The sequence below is a fragment of the Tenebrio molitor genome, chromosome 8 (genome assembly GCF_963966145.1).
Source record: "Tenebrio molitor chromosome 8, icTenMoli1.1, whole genome shotgun sequence".
Taxonomy (NCBI): domain Eukaryota; kingdom Metazoa; phylum Arthropoda; class Insecta; order Coleoptera; family Tenebrionidae; genus Tenebrio; species Tenebrio molitor.
Window position 1 is genome coordinate 18,881,082 of NC_091053.1, and position 19,242 is coordinate 18,900,323.

At 32.6% G+C, this 19,242-nt stretch overlaps 1 protein-coding gene across 3 annotated transcripts in view; it reads left to right on the top strand.

The window, feature by feature from the left end:
* The first annotated feature begins 546 nt into the window (after positions 1 to 546).
* LOC138136446 (glutamyl aminopeptidase) overlaps positions 547 to 19,242 on the top strand; it is a 29,735-nt gene continuing 11,039 nt past the window's right edge. The window contains exons 1-4 of one of the 3 annotated variants that reach the window (XM_069055640.1): positions 598 to 674; positions 726 to 823; positions 964 to 1,029; positions 6,927 to 7,458. In XM_069055640.1, the coding sequence (XP_068911741.1) occupies positions 781 to 823; positions 964 to 1,029; positions 6,927 to 7,458 (641 nt within the window). In that variant the 5' untranslated portion in view covers positions 598 to 674; positions 726 to 780. Of the gene's footprint in view, positions 675 to 725; positions 824 to 963; positions 1,030 to 6,926; positions 7,459 to 16,135; positions 17,277 to 19,242 lie in introns of those variants that run through there. The other 2 variants (XM_069055642.1, XM_069055641.1) reach the window with 2 other exon arrangements.

Genomic DNA, 19,242 nt, shown 5'->3' on the forward strand with positions numbered 1-19,242 from the left:
AATTTATTGGATTGGCAATGTTGGCATCCCTGAACAATTGGTAGAAAAGCCTTGTCATTATTAACATGTCATGATTTATTTTTTATTGTAGGAAATTTAGTGTTATTGTGAATAATCTACATTGTAAATAAGATTTTATATGGCATGCATTTTGTCTATGGTATTATTGGTATTGTGCTCAGTAGTAAAACCACTAAAACCATTTAAAAAAAAATTAATAGTGATCATAACAACTTTGTTTTATTTGACTTTTGGTTTGACATATTTGGATTGCAAAATCGGCTATGCCAACATAAAACTTAAAATCTGTTGTCCACCTGTCAATAAAAAATCAAACATTTACAGTCACTTGGTATTTATTTAACTATGAAGATAGTTAGGTACGTCTAAAATCGTTAAAACTAATTTGGGTTTTACGTACAAAATATGAAAATAAAGAGGTTGCAGTGATTGGGTAGTCAGTGTCACCAACTGTGAAGAATAAAGTGCATCCCAGTGCATCCAACCTAGTTTCAAAATCCCACTACTTCCAATCTAATTCGCTGTGATGCGCAGGTTTGTTAAAAGTGGGGGATCGTTGAATTCTCACAATCTGTATGTGTGTCAAGGTTGAAAGAATTAGGTTATGAGTCGTGTTGTCAAAAACAGTATTAGAAAGAATTTTTTGGTTTAAGGTAAATAAAATTGTCTCTATTTGGTGATCTCTTTAATAATAATTTTTTTAGTTGTAGTTTACTCTCTTCAGAGTCATTAAGATTGTGTTCTTCTAAATTTTTGTAAATGTCTTTAAAAATTTTGCAACAGTTAAGATGTTCATATTTAGGTTGGTCTTAAATTAGTGGCAAGATTACAATTTACAATAAACAAAATAATGATAAAGCGATAGTAGATAATTTTTGAGTTGATTTGGTTATCTGACTTGATCATGAGTGGAATAGATTAGTTAATTAGTTATTTTTCCAGCATATGGGCAAATTCGTTCAAAAATTCTGTTAAAAACATTTGACATCTCTAACTGTATTAATCAAGGTAAGCTGTAGGTATATTTTCATTTAGATATTTCATAAAGATATTAATATTTTATACAGTTTTTGCTGTGTCAGATCATGACTTTGCATTAAACTTAAAACTATTTTTGTTAATTAGTGTCCCTCAAAATGTTTTTGTGTGTAACAATTTAGTACAGTTGAAATTATGATTTTTCTGTATTGTCTAAATGTGATGTCACAGATTTGTAAATACATAATTATGTAGTAATTGGAATAGAAGGATTTTAATTAATTTGTGCTCCAGCTGTTATTGTGGTGGACTATGTGTAAAATAGATATGTTTTTCAACAAAATTTCAACGTAGAAATATGCAATGTAAGAACCCCGGTGTTATTTGTGTTGCCTATATAGAATTTTGTACTGAAAAGATATTTCAGATAACTTTTTTTTTTTTAATCTTATGTGTCTATATAGGGTGAGTCACGAGGTTTAGTAGATATTCAAATCCCATTAGAACTCCCAAATGAAAATTTAATAATAGTTTAAAATGTTAAATCTTAAAAGTGAAAAATGATGACCACATTAAAGCCACTGAAAACTATTTGGTGGTCACACGAATTTTAGTGAATAAATACGTAACGTACTCATCAAGTCAAAACATTATGTAAAAACTACGTTTACTTTCGTAGAATAATAAGGGACAAAAAGCTGTTCAGAGGCGCCGGGATACAAAAACCACGTTCACTTTCATCAAGCAAAATCATACATAAATTAATCAATAACAGCAGTTGTCAACGTAGTTTTGTTACATCATTTGGGCTTCATCGTGAATTTGCATTTTATGTAGATGCTCTGTATCAGATCAATGTTAGTAGATATCGCAGAAATAATAAAAACACTTTACATTTTGAAAGATTTGTTATTTACAACATAAGACAATTACGATTCACGGACTTTATTAAAAATGGCAAATCCCATCACTCCAAATATGCGTGTTGGGGCTGTTATGTACACCTTTACGCGTAAATCCCGCTTCGTCAGTTGCCGTCAAGGTCTTGACAAATCCATTATCTTCATTGTGCTGCCGAAGGAACCATTCAGAAAAATTTACTCGCCGGGGAAGATCTTCGAGTTTTAATGCTTGCACGCGATGTTTTGAACTTGCAAACTGAGAAACTCCCAGGTGATTTGCAAGACGTCAAGTACTTGCTGGTTTTCAATTTCGTGAAAAATATCTTCGTCTGCAACTAAAATACGATCTTTTCGTTGGTGGCCAAGATCGCGCTTACCCATTTCGAAACGGCCAAAATCGCGAAGATGCTGCACAACGTTTACAAAGGTTCGTGCATTGGGAAATATCCTTTGAGGAAACCTTTCACCGTAGATTTGCCGTGCTGGCTCTGATGTCCACGGACTTCGCCATAGATCAAAACCTTATCGGTTTTCTCCGGTTTGGTAAAAGCAATTTGTGATTTAAATTGAGGTTCTTGTCAAAGTGACTTAATTTAATTTTCAATAAAATGACAACAAAAAGTCTACTATGATTTTTTTTGACCTATTTTTTCATAAAATTCAGTGGCTCCCAAACTTTTTTTGAAAAAGGTTTAGGTCGTTTTTCTCGAAAAATATTAACATTTGTGTAAGACATTATTGGCTCAATCGTTACCAATTGCGGAGTTCTACCATTGGTTAAAATGTCTGCACAACTTTCAAAGTCATCCTGTATTTATAACGGATGACTATTAAAATTTTCACTTAGGGTTGGCTATGGATCATTCTTTGTTTTCCGTTGCACCCTAGACACTGACAAGTTTGACATTTCAATAAATGTTATTTCTCTTAATTTGGCGTTTCATGTTATGGTGATGCCGCGCAAAATTCATAGGTTATGTTTCAATTGTACCTGTTGACTAACATTTGTCGTACGTTCTTGCGTGTGTCTAGAGTAACAGAAAAAATAAAAACTCGTTCAAAGCCAACTCCAAGTGAAAATTTTAATAGTCACCCGTTACAGGGGCATCAAAGGGTTAAAGTTTCTACTATACTTCACGAATCACACTGTATTTGTATTGTTCACATGTACATACTTGATGTAGCACAGGTCTCACATCCATCCATTACATTAACTAGATTTGTATGACGACGATCTTAAGTAGTTTTGAAAAACCTGAAAGTTGTTTCTTTTTCGTACTTGTTGATTGGTAAAAAATTAATATCTACCACGCAAAATTTTCGGATGCGTTTTTAACATTATACATTTAGGATCTCAGTTAGCGCTTAGGGGGACGTAACTTAGAATGCGGACACGCCGAGACTCTGTATATAGGTATATACAGAGTCTCGTAAAATTAACGTATTCCAAGTCGGGGGTCTTGTAGGGAAAATCTCAGGAATCTCGAAAAAATTAAATAAAAAACATAGGGGGGGGTCTTTACAAAGATATATGGGCCTGAAGGTTCAAACTTTTCATCATGTTTTCTTCAAATAAAAAATATAAATGGTAGACATTCATTTTGAAATATGGTGAGGATATTATGTAAAATATTAATTAACTTGGAGTTGCAACTAAACTAGGATGCGAAGCAGCAATTCATACCACACGAACCTTTGTTAATAACGATCAAAACCGTGGCAAAGTTCTTCTTAAATTAGATTTCAAAAATGCCTTTAACTCAGTCGAACGGGACTGTATTCTGAAAGAAGTCCAATGTCATACCCCACTTCTGTACCCTTATCTTTATCAATGCTATAGAAATCCTTCAACTTTATTTTTCGGTAATCATTTAATTTCTTCTTCTGTTGGAGCTCAGCAAGGAGATCCCTGCGGTCCCATGATTTTTAGTCTTGCCATTCAACCAATTATTTTATCTTTGAATTCTCAAATGAATATATGGTATTTAGATGATGGAACCTTAGCTGATTACCCAGAAGTAGTTTTATCCAACTTTAAGAAAGTTATAAATTTATCTCAGGAAATTGGCCTTTAATTAAACTTTAACAAATGCGAGATCTTTTGCTGTTCTGGAGACACAGATTTAAAAGTCATAAAGGAATTTCAAAATTTAGCACCAGGCATTAAAATCTGTGACCAAGAAAGTTTATCTCTTTTAGGCTCTCCAATCTTTGACCAATGTTTCAAAAACACCGTCGAAAAAACTATAGTTACAGTTGAAAATCTTTTAAACAAAGCTGAACTCCTTAACAGACACGTGGCTTATACTTTAATCAAAAACTGTCTTTTCATACCAAAATTTAATTTTTTATTAAGAACAACTCCATTTTGGAAATTTTCTAATTATGTTAATTCAATTGATTCTTCTTTAAAGTCTTGTTTAGAGAGAATACTTAATTTACGTTTAACTGATTTACAATGGCGTCAGTCCACTTTACCGATTAGATTTGGTGGTCTGGGAATTCGTCGCATTTCCGATATTTGCCTCCCTGCTTTCCTATCTTCAATTAATGGGGTTAAAAAGCTTGTTTCTTTATTACTAAATTCAAAGGATAATGAGCTTAATATTCACCATTATGATGAAGCTTTAGTAGTCTGGGGTGTAGCAAATGAGAACGAAATACCAACAATTCCACAATTTCAGAAGAATTGGGATAATATTAATATCAAAGGAATAATTGCCAATGACTTAATCTTTAATTCACCTAGAGACTTGGCTCGTTTTAAAGCTTTGCAATGCAGAGAATCAGGATCTTGGTTACATGCAATACCTTCTCCTAATATTGGTACTCTTTTAGATAACACTTCCTTCCAAGTTTGTATTGGTTTAAGATTGGGTTGTAATCTTTGTACACCTCATATTTGCAAATGCAATGCGAAAGTTGACGAAATTGGCACCCACGGTCTAAGTTGTTTCAAAAGCAGTGGTAGATTTTCAAGACACACTGAAATTAATTCCATTATCAACCGGTCTTTAACTTCAATTCATGTGAATTCAACTTTAGAACCAAACGGACTGTCTCGGGATGACGGAAAACGTCCAGATGGGATGACTTTAGTACCATGGATTAAAGGTCAACCTTTGGTTTGGGACGTTACTGTTGTAGATACACTTGCAGACAGTTACGTATTGAAATCATCTGAAGTCTCAGGTTTTGCCGCTGAAATGGCTTGCAAACGCAAACATAGCAAATATAGTTCAATCATTTCGTCAAACTACGTGTTTAAAGGTTTAGCATTTGAAACCTTAGGCCCTTGGTGCACAGAAGCCATCGATTTCATTAATGACATCGGAAACCGACTTATCGCGGAATCAGGCGATACAAAATCAAAGAAATTCCTTTTCGAGAGGATTTCCCTTGCCATTCAACGTGGAAACGCTGCAAGCATTCGGGGCACTTTTCCAGATTCCGCAATATTATCGGAAATTTTTGTATTATAAAACAATAGTATATTATGTTATGTGGAGCAAAAATGAAGTTTTATGTGTTGCGGCTGGTAGATTGGCTGCCGAACGCAGTGAGGCAGACAAACCAGCCAAAGCACATAAAACCATTTTTGCTCCGAATAACATATACTATTTTTTCTTCAAACCTTCATAACAAATTATTTAAGACATGTTAAGACACCAGGTAGGAATTTCAAATGATTTAGCTAGTTTACTTTACTGCCGCTCATCAGCGGAGATAATAACTTCACGGACGCCCTCAGCGGAGATAATAACTTTATCTGCCGCTCTCAGCGGAGATAATAACTTTATCTGCCGCTCGTCAACTCGTTAGATGCCATGACAATGAAGTGACACTTTAGCATTATCAATGTAGCAGGATAATGTCATAATTTACGGATGTTTGAAGAAAAAAATGTTTATGTAATTTGAACATTTTGTTTCATTTTGAGAAAGAATAAATTCTAAATGAAAAGACATTTCTTGAAAAAACAGCTTTATCTCGAAAAAATAAGTTTTATTTTTCCAATTTTTGTTCAACAGGGAAGTACAACATAGCTAGAATATTAATCAGCTATTTTTTTTTAAACATTTTTACTTGGTCAACAGGATGTCCCCTACTAAGCCCCGAACTCGGAATACGATAATTTTAAGACACCCTGTAGATTTGATCTTATCAGTTTTCTGTTTTTCTCAAAATTACGCTGACGGAATTCCCCCATTTCACCACAACAAAAAGCAAATCAATGGTGCTGTAGCTAAGGGGATGATCCTCCAGTGTGTGTTACATTGTACGAAATGAATAAGAATTATAAAATAGCATGGCAGCGATTACGGAAGAAACGGTCTAGACTTTAGACGTTTACAGTATCTTAAACACAGTTCAAGGACAGTTATTCTTTGTTGCAAAATGTCGTAACAGGTTATTTTATGGAAACAGGAAATAACCATTTGTCGTCTAAACAAAACTTGTAAAAAAAGAAACATCAAATGTTTTCCGTATATGCCAAAAATGCGTTTATTTACTTGTTTCACATTTTGAAAAAATTTAAATGAAAGAAACTTTCCTCCAGACTTGATTTTATATGGTTAATAAAGCAAGATAATTTACACACAATAGGTGTATGAAATAAAAAAAACTTTGACTTACCTACCTGTTTGTTTGAAATGACTCAAATTCTTTTTGGTAATTTCCACTAATGATATTGACAAAAATAAGTTTCAATTTTTTAAAAGAGAATTTTGGAAGCAGTTTTCACGTTTTTGTTGCAATGAATTTGAAGAAATAATTTTAAAAAATAAATGAAGAATTTTTTAACTGGCTTGAATCGATGTGCATATGTAGTAGTTTGTGTTAAATGTTATAACTAGAGCTTAAGTGATTACCTACATTGTTTGATAACAAGGTGGTATATAAAGTATGAGAAGATAAAATAATAATTAGTGTAACAAGTCGAGTAGTTCGATAGAAACCCTTCAACAATGAGTTTCTTGTCGACGATTTGGGCTCACAAGTTTCTTGTGCTTTTCATTGCAGCCACCGCAGCATTCGGAATATCAACAATCGTCTTAGGAGTGAACAATGCTGATCTAAGGTCTCAGCTTGACGAAATACCAACAACAACAACAACAACAACTACTACTACTACTGCTGCGAGTCCTTCGTCAACAACAGAAGAACCAACTGTAACAGAAAATCCCGAAAACATGTCTAAATACAGACTGCCAACATCTGCCGTTCCAACCAAATATGATTTGTATCTGTTCCCTGATTTACTCACCGGTCTCTTTAGAGGGAAAGTGACTGCAATGACTAACATACAGGAAACGACGAACGAGATAGTTATGCACAGTAATCAATTGAACATCAACGAAGTTTTCGTCAACGATAATCTGGGAAGTTTTGAGGTCGATCAGCAATATGAGCTTCTCACTGTTAGGAAAACAGACGGATCTGAATTTTCACAAGGTTCTGTTGTTAACATCACCGTTGATTTTGATGGCGACATGAAGAACAGGATTGTGGGACTGTACACAAGTTCGTACACCAACGCAGTTGGAGATGTAAGGTAAGGAATAATTTGTTTGTATTTTGTTTTATTAAATCGGAAAAAGAAATGAATCCGGACGTAAAAATTATGAGTTCGTAGAAATAGTATTGTATTATACTCGCGTGTAATGGTTATTACACTCGGGGGCCATCATTACACGCTTGTAGAATAATATGCTATAATGACTTTTTTTTTATTACTGAAAAAAATTGCGTGTGTAATGTCAGCAACAAAACAAAAACTTGTATATGATATTAAAAGGTGTTATAAAGAAAACCATGACATGACAAAAAGAATAATGTATTACATATACGAAAATCTCTAAATCCAGATAGAAGATTTTTATCTAGAGGAAAATGATTGAAAAGTATTTACAAAACATTAACGACAAATAGGTCTTTTATATTGGCCAATAAAAATACTTTCAATTGCTATTATAGTTTATAAACTTACTTATAAGTAATACTATTGTTTTATATACCAATAAAGAATAATTGAAGATGTCTAATACTAGTATTGAAGGAGCTTAAAACCTCGTTCAGGAGATTTATCAGACAATATAAATGCATAATAACCAAGTACTAACTTGTTAGATTTAAACAACATTTTAATCTTTTGTTACGTAAGTACAGGAATTGGATTGGACGCTTCATTACTCGAATTTTGTTTGACATTTATTACAATTTGTTACTAACGTAAACTGACTCGACAATTTGCGTTTACGTTGTCGTTTCGTTTTTTATTTTTATCAGATCTAGCGATCATTGGTCCTTTCTCTTGCGAAGTCATCTAACACTTCTTCATTTTTTCCGTTTTATGAAACGACTACAGAAAGTGTCAACACCGTTTAGAGTTTGATAAAGTACACTGAGGAAAGCAAAATGACCGAAATTGTTGGACCTTGATAATTGATCCAAAGTACCTGACTTGTTATAAAGTGGGATAACTGGTATTAAATGGATATTACGATGATTCTAAATGAAATTAATATTTTTCTGTATCAGTTGTTTGATCACTTTCTAGTTTTGGAATGATGAAATTGAATATGTATTCAGCGGCGGAAATAAATCAACTTAATTATTAGAGAAGAATCGCATGCTGCGTGGTGATTAGCTAATTGAAAGATAAGATATGATAATTAATCATAATTAGTTAAACTAACATGCAATATCTATCGAATTTACCGACCTACCATAAACTTATTTAATTAATAAAATATTCCAATGACAAATGAATTTTAATTATATTTGCGGCTTCCCTAACTCGTAAACACACCTTTACCTTTCAATTTAGGTTAAGGTAGCTGCGATTTCCCGACGGATGTTGTAAATTTGTGGGGGAATGCGGTAAATTTACGGTTAATTTACTCTTTTTACAGTTACTTTCAAATTAAACTGTTCATACGTTACTTTAATTTAGTGTAAAAAAACACATTTACAGGAAAAAAAAAAAAAAAAAAAAAAAAAATATTATTGTTATTATTATTATTGTTCCGATAAATGTGATTATTTCTTTCATTTTATATAAAAAGTCGTAGTTGTTGTGGTTTTTCTGGGTTTTATATCGGTTAAATTTGAAACATCAAAATTTAATCGGGTAAATATCTAAAATTTTTCACCCAAAATCGGAAAATTTACTCGACATATTTCTAAGCAAAACATGTTGACAAAACGTCAAAATTTAATCGGTTATTTTCGTGCGCTTGGGATATTACTGTTGATTATAACTATTTAATGAGGCCTCGGCTTCGCCTCGAACCTAAAACCTAGTTTTCGCGCTGGAGAATACACCTACCGTACTCTAATGTAAATAACTAAAAACGTATACATATGTGAAGTCAACATATAAATTATTTTTTTTTGCAATCCATCTATTTTAATATCTAAAAATATCTTTCAAGTTCTAATTACTGTAATTTGTGACACGATTAACCACTATTTACGCACATCGATGCTACTTTATTTATTAAGAAGGAAAAAAATGCCTTTCGCTGAAATTACAACGCAAACAACTTTTTTTAAGTCTGCTTAAAATTAAAATGTGCCAATCCAACATAATGTACTTAGTTTATTTCTCACACTGGTGCGGTGAAATACGTTGTCTTTCGAGAACGAAAAATATTTTTCATTAACCGTCACTGTTGAAATTCGTCTGTTTAAATAATGTCTTGATAAGTCTCTTCATTGTTTGCTTTTAAATTATTTTTGTATACAGGGTGTAACAAAAAAAAGTGCATTTATTTTCACTGGTAATAGTAGTAATCAATTACAACTTTTCTAAATAAAGTTTCTTGGAATTTGCAAAATTGAATTACCTCCCTTTATTTTGACGTGCTGTTCACGTGGAATGCAATTTTGTAAATCTGAAAACTTTTTTAAACAGGAATCGTAAAAACTGAATGTTTTTGTTCCCTTGGTATTGCATTTGACGAATAAAATGGTTTCACTTTCGTTTGTTTTTTTTTATTACTGCTGTTTGTTTTGTTTCTTTATTAAATGCGTTCCATAGGCGGGTAAGCAAATTTTTGTAAATTTAGATTAATTTTTAAAACCCTTCAGAATTTGTTTTCGAAAAAATATTTAGAAAAGTTGTAGTATACGACTCCTATTATTATTTCTGAAATCGAAATGTTGTTTTCAAGGTTAGGAACAGCACAGCGTTGACGTTTTTTTGACATTCCAGGGAAAAATCTGCTTACCAGTGGCGTCGCGCGTGGTAATGAAGCTGGTAAATTACCCATTCTTACAAATGTAAAATGTTGCTCTTGTTTCTTTTATACATTTTTCTCCATTATTAGATAACAATAATAAAATGCACAATTACAATTCCAACGTCTAAAATTCATGAGGTAGGTATGATTTTTTGCAAGGCCTGCTCTGATTTGTTTTCTTTTTGATCACTTTGTATATTTTTTCGCTGTGTTTCTTGAGCTTCATTGTTGTATTTTCCGACAATACCAAAGCTAAAAGATGCTTGAAATGCTATGTCTTTCTGATCCTTGCGCTTTATCGTGTTATCTTAATATTTTCCCGCTTAATTCTAACAACATATCAAACTCACACTTTGTATTCGTTAGAGGCGAAAGCAACTTAAGGTGTCACGTTGACAGAAGCATAAAATAATAAATAATAGATCGCATCGCTTTTTTTGTTTTTCTCTCTTTGTCGTTTTAATAAAGAGAAAGTGGGAAAGAAAATCCTGACGTCAACCCAAAAGGATTAAAAAATTGACCAGATGGCCCCATTAAATTAATGTTTGATGTATGTATTGTGTATAACCTTCAGAATCACCATATTATATTGCCAAACAAAAATAAAATTACAATATTGTACTGCTTCGATTTTTTAGTTTTTTACCACTTTTTGATAATAAGCGGATGTCAAAAATTATTACACAAATACTAATCGAGAAGTAATTACTAAATTGTGTCGCTCCACTATAACTACTCAAAACTTTTATCTTTTTATAAGGTCACTGTGATAACAATCATTTTCACGACGTGAGGGATTACATCACCTTGAGATATTCAAAAAATCCAATTTTTTTAAGACTTTCCCCAAACGAACACGAAAAACCGTATTCAATATTCGTGCGCTGTCAGTTTTCAGGTGTTCGGCCTGTTTTGGATCACTCGACTGACACCTCGTGCTTCAAACTTTGCCCTCATACCTGAAAAATGATCTGACAGCGCTACTCATATGAAAATAACTACACTCCTGGACAGAAAAACCCGGACACTAGAATTTTTTCATTTATTAATAAATTTAAGATTTAAGAAAGTGAACAATAATAATAAATGATAACAAAAACTTTTATTTATAACAATCGACATGTGTAAAACTGATTAGAGAATTGGAAGAAATGTGTATCTCCCTTGTATTTTAAGGTAAATTTAAAAAAATCAAATTTTTGTTAAGTGTCCGGGTTTTTTTGTCCAGGAGTGTATTTTAGGTGGAAACGGTAATTTTACGTACTCACAAGGGAACGAAAAGTAACTCTGTTTACTAAGTTAACAACGAAACCGACAAAAACGATAATTGTCCTGTCATCATAAATAATGAAAATAATTGTATTGCAAATAGTAAATTTCGAGTCTTGTTGGCAAGTTGATAACAAATACATACTATTAAAAAAATGTTAATATGTATTAATGATATTGATGATTATTTTAAATGTAACTTTGATGATCTGTAACTGATTGATGTAAAACATTTTGTTAATGCATCAATAAAATTATTATTATTATACCGGGACATTTTTTTAACATTGAACATAGCCCATACTTATTCCCTATGTTCAGTTTTAAAAAACACAGGTCAATGCATGTATGTAATCACGTTACCAAGGTAACGAAAATAAGTACTTGACAGTTTAACAAAATGGTCAAGTTGTTTGAAGAAGAAATACACATAATGCAGTTATTCTATGCCAATCAGAGCATTAGAAATGTGCGTGACATTTCCAGTGTTTGCAAGACATGATAGACCAATTCCATCAATTCGAACAATTTTTAACATTATTTCAAAATCTCTGGTGTTCGGTATAGTTGGTTGCATAGCAACTCACATTGATCTGTGTTTTTTAAAATTGAACATAGGGAATCACTATGGACTATGTTCAGAGTTAAAAAAATGTCCCGGTATGTAACTATTATTAATAAATTTACCTATTTGAAAAAGGTAGATACAAAATAAATTTTGTAATCTTTTCACTGTCTCTTGCTTTGTAATTCGTGCGGCCAGAAAACTCAGACGAAAAAGATGCACTTTTTGGCCTTGATACACAAATAACTATTTTTCTTTTGGCTAGATTTATTACATATTAATATTTTTGAGAATATTTTAAGCGTTTAAACATGTAAAAAAACATTAAAATTTTTCAAAACATTTTAAACATTTACATTATAATATGTACAGTAACGCGGTCCTTTTTTTTCTTTTGCGTTTTTCTCGAGATCTACTCAACCGATTTTGATGAAATTTTTATCACATAGGTATTCTTTATAATATTATCTAAGATTTTTTTGATTGAATGCCGCGTTCATTTTTTATAAATTTTTAAATCTCCAAATATTGGTGAAAATTAGAGTTTTTTTCAAACAGCTGTCATTTCTACAAAAAAGAATTTAAACTTGTTTCCCTACGCTACACTTTCGCCATTACATTTTTTTACAAGAAAAAGGGGAAAAAAGTCCTACGAGACTACTTATATCTCCCCCATTTAAAAATTTTTTATATTCGTTTTTTTTTAATGTGTTCATAAAAATATAATAATTTGTGAAAAAAACATTTATACAGGTGTCTCAGTTAAGACTTTCGAGCCTAATATCTCGGTTATTTGCCAACGGATTTTTATGAAATTTAAAATGCAGATATTTTAGACCGTGAAGGTTCAATTAGTAATAATAAAATTACCTCAAGTTAAAAAATGTAATTTTAACACATGTTTTCTTTATCGAAAATTATCCGCGATTATTATTAGATTATTAAACATTTAAAAATAGAGGTCTGCACAAACAATTAAGTAAATCATTTGTCTGATTCAACGAAAACATTAGATTTTGTCGTTAAAAATTTAATGTAAAATTTGCAGGTATTTGAGCAATTACCTTTTGAAACAATTGAAGATTAATTGCCAAGCAACATTTTGTACACCCTTTAAAGTCTGTCAAAATTGGGCGCGCTTTATTAGAAACGTCAAATTGTGAAAATTTATTGAAAATGCTCTAAAAATAGACTACAGCGGTAGAAGTTTCAATATTGTTGAAAAAGGAAAAAAAATTTGTCTATGGAGAGTGTCGTAAGAACTTCAATGACAGTTCGTTTTCTCGTGGAACACTATCCAAATGTAGGCTTTACAAAATGTAAGGTTAAGAGGGTCGTCAATTTATTTGAAGACACAGGAAGCGTACGTGAACTACGTGAACTATGTACTCGTAAATTACCTTGCTAAAATATCCCGATCGTGTTTTAGTTTTAATTAAAGCATCCAGTATAATAAATTACGTCCAAATGTTATCTTTAACTTTGTAAGTGTTTGTAAGGTTAGCAAGATAAACGTCAAATTTGTCACCTGCATTTGTGCGAAAAGGGGTGACCAAAATTCGTCGATAGTGCGCGTTTGTTTCATACGCGTCTATGGTTTTACATCTGCAGCCACATTTAACACAGTTTTTTTCTTTTTTCTTGCAAACCAGACATCTTTCAAGGACGAGTTTCTCCTTACAGCATTTTTAATTGACGATCAATTTTTTGATATAAATTCTAATTGATTCAACATTTTAAAAAGGCTTGTAAAAATTACGTAAAATGACTTGGGTGATTGCATTAATGGGATTTTATTCTTCACCGTCTAAAATATCTACATTTTAATTTTCACAAAAATCCGCTGGAAAATACTGAGTTATTAGGCTCGAAAGTCTTAGCTGAGACACCCTGTATATGTAGTCTGATTTTGAAAGTTGTGCAAATATTTTAATCTGAGGTATTACGTGTTAAAACAAGTCAAAATAATCCAACTTGCTTTATAGAAATGTTAATGGTTTATAAGAGAATCAAAGGAATCACTTTGTTTGGGAGCTTCTGAAAATTTTCAAATTTGGCGGGCCGTTTTTACGACCTGACCTGACCTGACCTGACCAACCTAAAATGTCAAGTTTTTTTGTCATTCGAGGTTATGTTTGTTTTTTATCTTTAAAGTTTTTGTTTAATCATGAATTTTTGATAAAATTTGTAGTCATGATAAAATAGTGCCTGCAATTCAGAAAACAACAAAGTAAGAAGACTGTAATTGTGCGTAAAAACATAAAATGAAACATCAAAGAAGTTGCTCAAAATGCCTGGCATCGTTTGTCATGTCAATTCGATTCAGGATGCCTCTGTTTTGACGATTTTCCTGAACGGCACCGAGTACTTTGTTCGTGGCTGGTTTTCAATTTCGTGAAAAATTTCTTCGTCTGCAACTAAAATGTGATCTTCTCGTTGGCGGCCAAGATCGCGCTGATGCATTTCGAAACGCCCGAAATCATGAAGATGCTGCACAACGTTTACAAAGGTTCGTGCATTGGGAAGTATCCTTTGAAAAAATCTTTGGCCGTAGATTTGCCGTGCTAGCTCTGAATGTCCACGGGCTTCGCCATAGATCAAAACCGTATCTGTTTTCTCCAGATTGGTGAAGCCATTTGTGATTTAAATTGAGGTTCTTGTCAAAGTGACTTAATTTTTAATTAAATGACAACAAAAAGGTCTACTATGTTTTTTTTTACCCATTTTTTCATAAAATTCAGTGGGTCCCAAACTTTTTTTGAAAAACTTTTACCCTCTTTTTATCGAAAAATATCAACATTTGTATAAGCCATTATTGGCTCCGTCAATACCTATTGTGGAGTTGTTCTATCACTGGTTAAAATATTTGCACAACTTTCAAAATCACCCTGTATATTTAACAGTCGCGTCAAAAAAAATTATACCTATTTTTCCAAGCGCCAAGGTAGTGTAATCCCTTAACTCTACTTTATAAGTTATTGGGAATTTGTAAGTAACAGTAATCTGTAGATTTACTTTCTAATATCTTTAACCACGAATTATTATGCTTATTAAATTCTAATTAAATAGTACAAAACATAACAAATGCACTTTCTCGATACATAGATTTTAAAATTAATTTCATCATATTTTGATATTTTCTCTGGTCTTTCTACCAATCAGATCAATTTCTATTTGTACCGGGTGTCCCATCACTTGTGTCCCGTAGGAAAATGACTTTAAAACTACTTTTTTGTTAAAATTAATTACCTAGGTACAGCAAGCAAAAAACTATCACTTTAAAAATTAAATTTTGTTCGATGCAGTTCAGATTTAGTATACGTTATGAAATAGTTATAGAGAAATAAAATCCGTAATTAGAATTTAATTAAAATGTTTTGATGTAAAGATATTTGGTAAATTTAATTTGGGTCCTTCTACTTTATAAAAATTTATGGAAGACAAAGTTAAGTTTGTGGATATTATTCTTGTCCGCAATTTATGGTACGAAGACCATTCAAGAGGGTTCCAGCGGTACCTGCCTGTGTTACGACGTCAAACACACTGCCACCCCTCATAAATCTTCGTCTGCAATAAATTTTCATAAAGTAGAACGGCCCAAATTAATTTAACCAAATATCTTTACATCAAAACATTTTAATTAAATTCTAATCACGGATTTTATTGCTCTACCATTTTTTCAAAACGTATACTAAATTTGAACTGCATTGAACAAAATTTAATTTTTAAAGTGATAGTTTTTTGCCTGCTGTACCTAGGTAATTAATTTTAACAAAAAAGTAATACCCAATTTTTGTGGCGGTGAACAGTATTTATGCATCTACAATACTTTCATATAAATATAATTTAGTTTTAAAGTCATTTTCCTACGGGACACAAGTGATGGGACACCCGGTATAAGAAATTGTATTACTTTTGGTGAAATTTCCTATTTTTCACTCAGCATATTTTTTTTCATCTACAATATTTATTGTGTTTGTTTATTCTGTTATTGTGATTCTAAAAACGTAACAGTTGTTTACTGCCTATTTGCAAATGATATATTTTGTTATCATTTAGTATTAAATTTAGAGCTTCATTTATCTCATTCAATTTAACACTCTTTCCGACCTCAGTATATCACAGAGTCAATTATAGCCATTATTGCTGCCTGTGAAACAGATACATAAATCGTGTCCCAACGACGATAATTGTGTTGTGTGACATAACTCAAACATTCGGTGTGAGACTGACAAACGTCGCATTTTTGTAAAATGTGAATTTTATTTTAATCGTATCGGTCGACATTTAAACCATTGGGATAAATTTTGAAAACGAAATCAATCAATTTGATTTAATCGCTGAGAGAAAACTTCTTTCCAAATTCTATTTTACAATTTGCAATTCTAACAATAAGATTCAGTCGGAAACAAGAGTGTGAAGTTATCCTGGAGTGAAGAGAAAATGAAGTTAACTGCTGGAACATGTAACTTTCATGGTGGAATTTTTTGTGAATATTAAACAAACACGTGCACAACAATGTTCAACAACTACCAATGCACAAGAATCTTTTGTCCATTTACTTGGTCAGCATCGAAGGCAGTGTAACGTACTCTATAGAGGTCTCCCTACCATCGCGAACACGTGAGCAATTTAGAAACGTGTTGTTATTTTCGAGTGAAATGTCCAACAAATCTGTGATACAAGACTGTGAATGAATAACGTAGATAAAATGTCAACAAATTCGCGATACAGTGACAGTGAAAAACCGCGACGCAAATCGAGAAAGACCTTCGCAGTGCTCCTGAGTTGTTGCCTCTTCCTGGCCATAGCTTGCGCCTGCCTGCTGGGCGCTCTAGTCTTGATAGGAAAACATCTAGTGTACAACTCGGCCCTCAGGAACGTCGTCAAGACTCAGTTCAAAGAATCGCCGAAATATCTGTACGCGAGATTACCGAACGACACGAAACCGTTACATTACGACGTTATCTTGAAGCCGGATCTGGAATCTGGAAGTTTTCAGGGTGCGATTAATATCACCGTGAACGTGACAAGCAACCGGAAGGACATTATTTTGCACAGCAAAAATTTAACTATCGATACGGTACAGCTGACGCATTTCAATGATTCGAAAGTGTTTCATATCGAGAATGTGCAAGAGAATGCTAATGAAGAAGTGTTGTTAATCACGCCACAAGGAGGAATCCCTCCTGGTGTTTACAATCTGCATTTGAAGTACAACGGAAGTATGCTGGATAAAATCGTAGGATTGTACAGGAGCAAACGATTAGACAATGATACCGGGACAACAAGGTAATTGTGAGAACGGAGCGATTTACCATGAAGGTTTTTCAACGAGTAATTATGATTTTATAAAGTCACTGGCTGAGTCACGCCAGAGGAAATTGTTATTGTTGTGTATCGGTGGAGCATTTTGTTAAATAATTCTCGCGTACGACTCTTTCGATTATTTTACCAAGAGAAAATCAAAAACGAAACCGTTAAATACTCCAGAGATAATTGCTTACTGAAGTACGCAGATATTTTATACTTAATTATTAGTTACGTCACAATCAGCCGATTAAATTTCACTTTCAGTTTCAATCAATTAATTTTTTTCCATTTCAAAGTCGTTTTCCGCAATTTTATCCAATTATTTTTGTGAAAAAACGGATAAACCTGTGTTAAGTAATAATGTAAGCAATGCATACATAACGATAGCGGTGTTAATTTGTCATAATTTTTAATGCAAACTAAGCCGCAGGTGTACCTAGTTGTCAAGATTACGTTACATAACTTTTAATCACTTGCTGACAGAAATCACTGCAATGAGTAGACTTCTTTCACCTTGTTAATATTTATTGGTTTAAAATTGATCGTCTTAAAGGTTCTTCAGCGTTGCTAAATTTTTCTAATCTTTGAGTGTATCGTGATCTTTGAGAGAAAGTGTAAAGAAACTCCTCGGGAGAAAGATAATGAACGCGATTAGAAAACTGTAAAAATGTAGCTAGCTGAAATAATATGGTATGTCCAAGAATTGTAACGGCAGTTGAGGCCTTTGGATGTGAAAATTTCATTAAAGGACCAGGTTGATACAATGTCCAGGATAATCATAAACTATTGTAGGAAAAATTTCGTAGAAACGTTGCAAATGAATTATTTTTCCATGATCATTGGGTTTTAGTGGTTTCTGTTCACCGAAAATAGTTAGCAAAGATGGCAATTGAATCACTAGTGAGGAAATAATATTTTCTCACTAGTGAGCAAAGTGAATGTTTTGAGAGTTTGTGGATAGAAGGCGCCAAATATGTTCTACTGAAAGTTTGTTAAATCTGTTTTTAAAATATTTTCTGAATATTATATTAGTAACTAAAGCTTGTCGTATTTTTGACTTATTTAAATTTGTAACCTGTTATTTAGATTTCAATTGACGAAAAACGTGAAACTGGGGTTAACTTTTGGAAAAATTCATGCTAAATGCATTATGTGTTGGTATTACTGATTAAACTAAAATCAGTAAACCAATAACAAACACGCAAAGCCTAACAACATAACCTCAACCTCTTTTGTTTGGAATTTTGTTGATCCACGTTTTGTTGCGAAAAAACTGTTTTCGTGAGTTCCCTGTTGGGCTAATTTTGTAGAAGTTATTGTTTAGTGATTTTAACAGTTATTAAAAATAGTTTACGTTAATATAACCTAATTTTTTACTCTCGTCATGTTTTTGTCATTTTGATTTATTTACATTAAAAAATAGTGATTTGCAGCATAAAAGGGGTAGGCAGCAGGTGAAAGCGATGATTTAAATACACAGGTCCTGCAATTAACTCAAAATTCAAAAAGTGTCAAAAAAATGCGAAATTTCAATTTCGTAACTCTATTTTATGATCATGGAAAAAATCAGATGAGCAAACGTGCATTTAATCACTCTAGCGGTTGGGGTCCTCGCCTTCGGCTCAGACACCCAACTTCCGTACTCGTGATTAAACGCACTACTTTGCTCACTTGTATTGAAAATAGCTATTTTCTTCAAACGTCCGTAAAATATGACATTATACTGCTTGATTGATAATACTAAAGTGTCACTTCATTGCCATGGCATCTAATGAGCTGACGAGCGGCATATAAAGTTATTATCTCCGCTGACGAGCGGCAGATAAAGTAAACTAGCTAAACAATTTGAAATTCCTAACTCAAATTTTAACAAATTCTGAATCTGACATATTGAAAGCTGAAGTGAATAAGAATTTTTCTAACCACAAAAATCCAAAAATGTTAT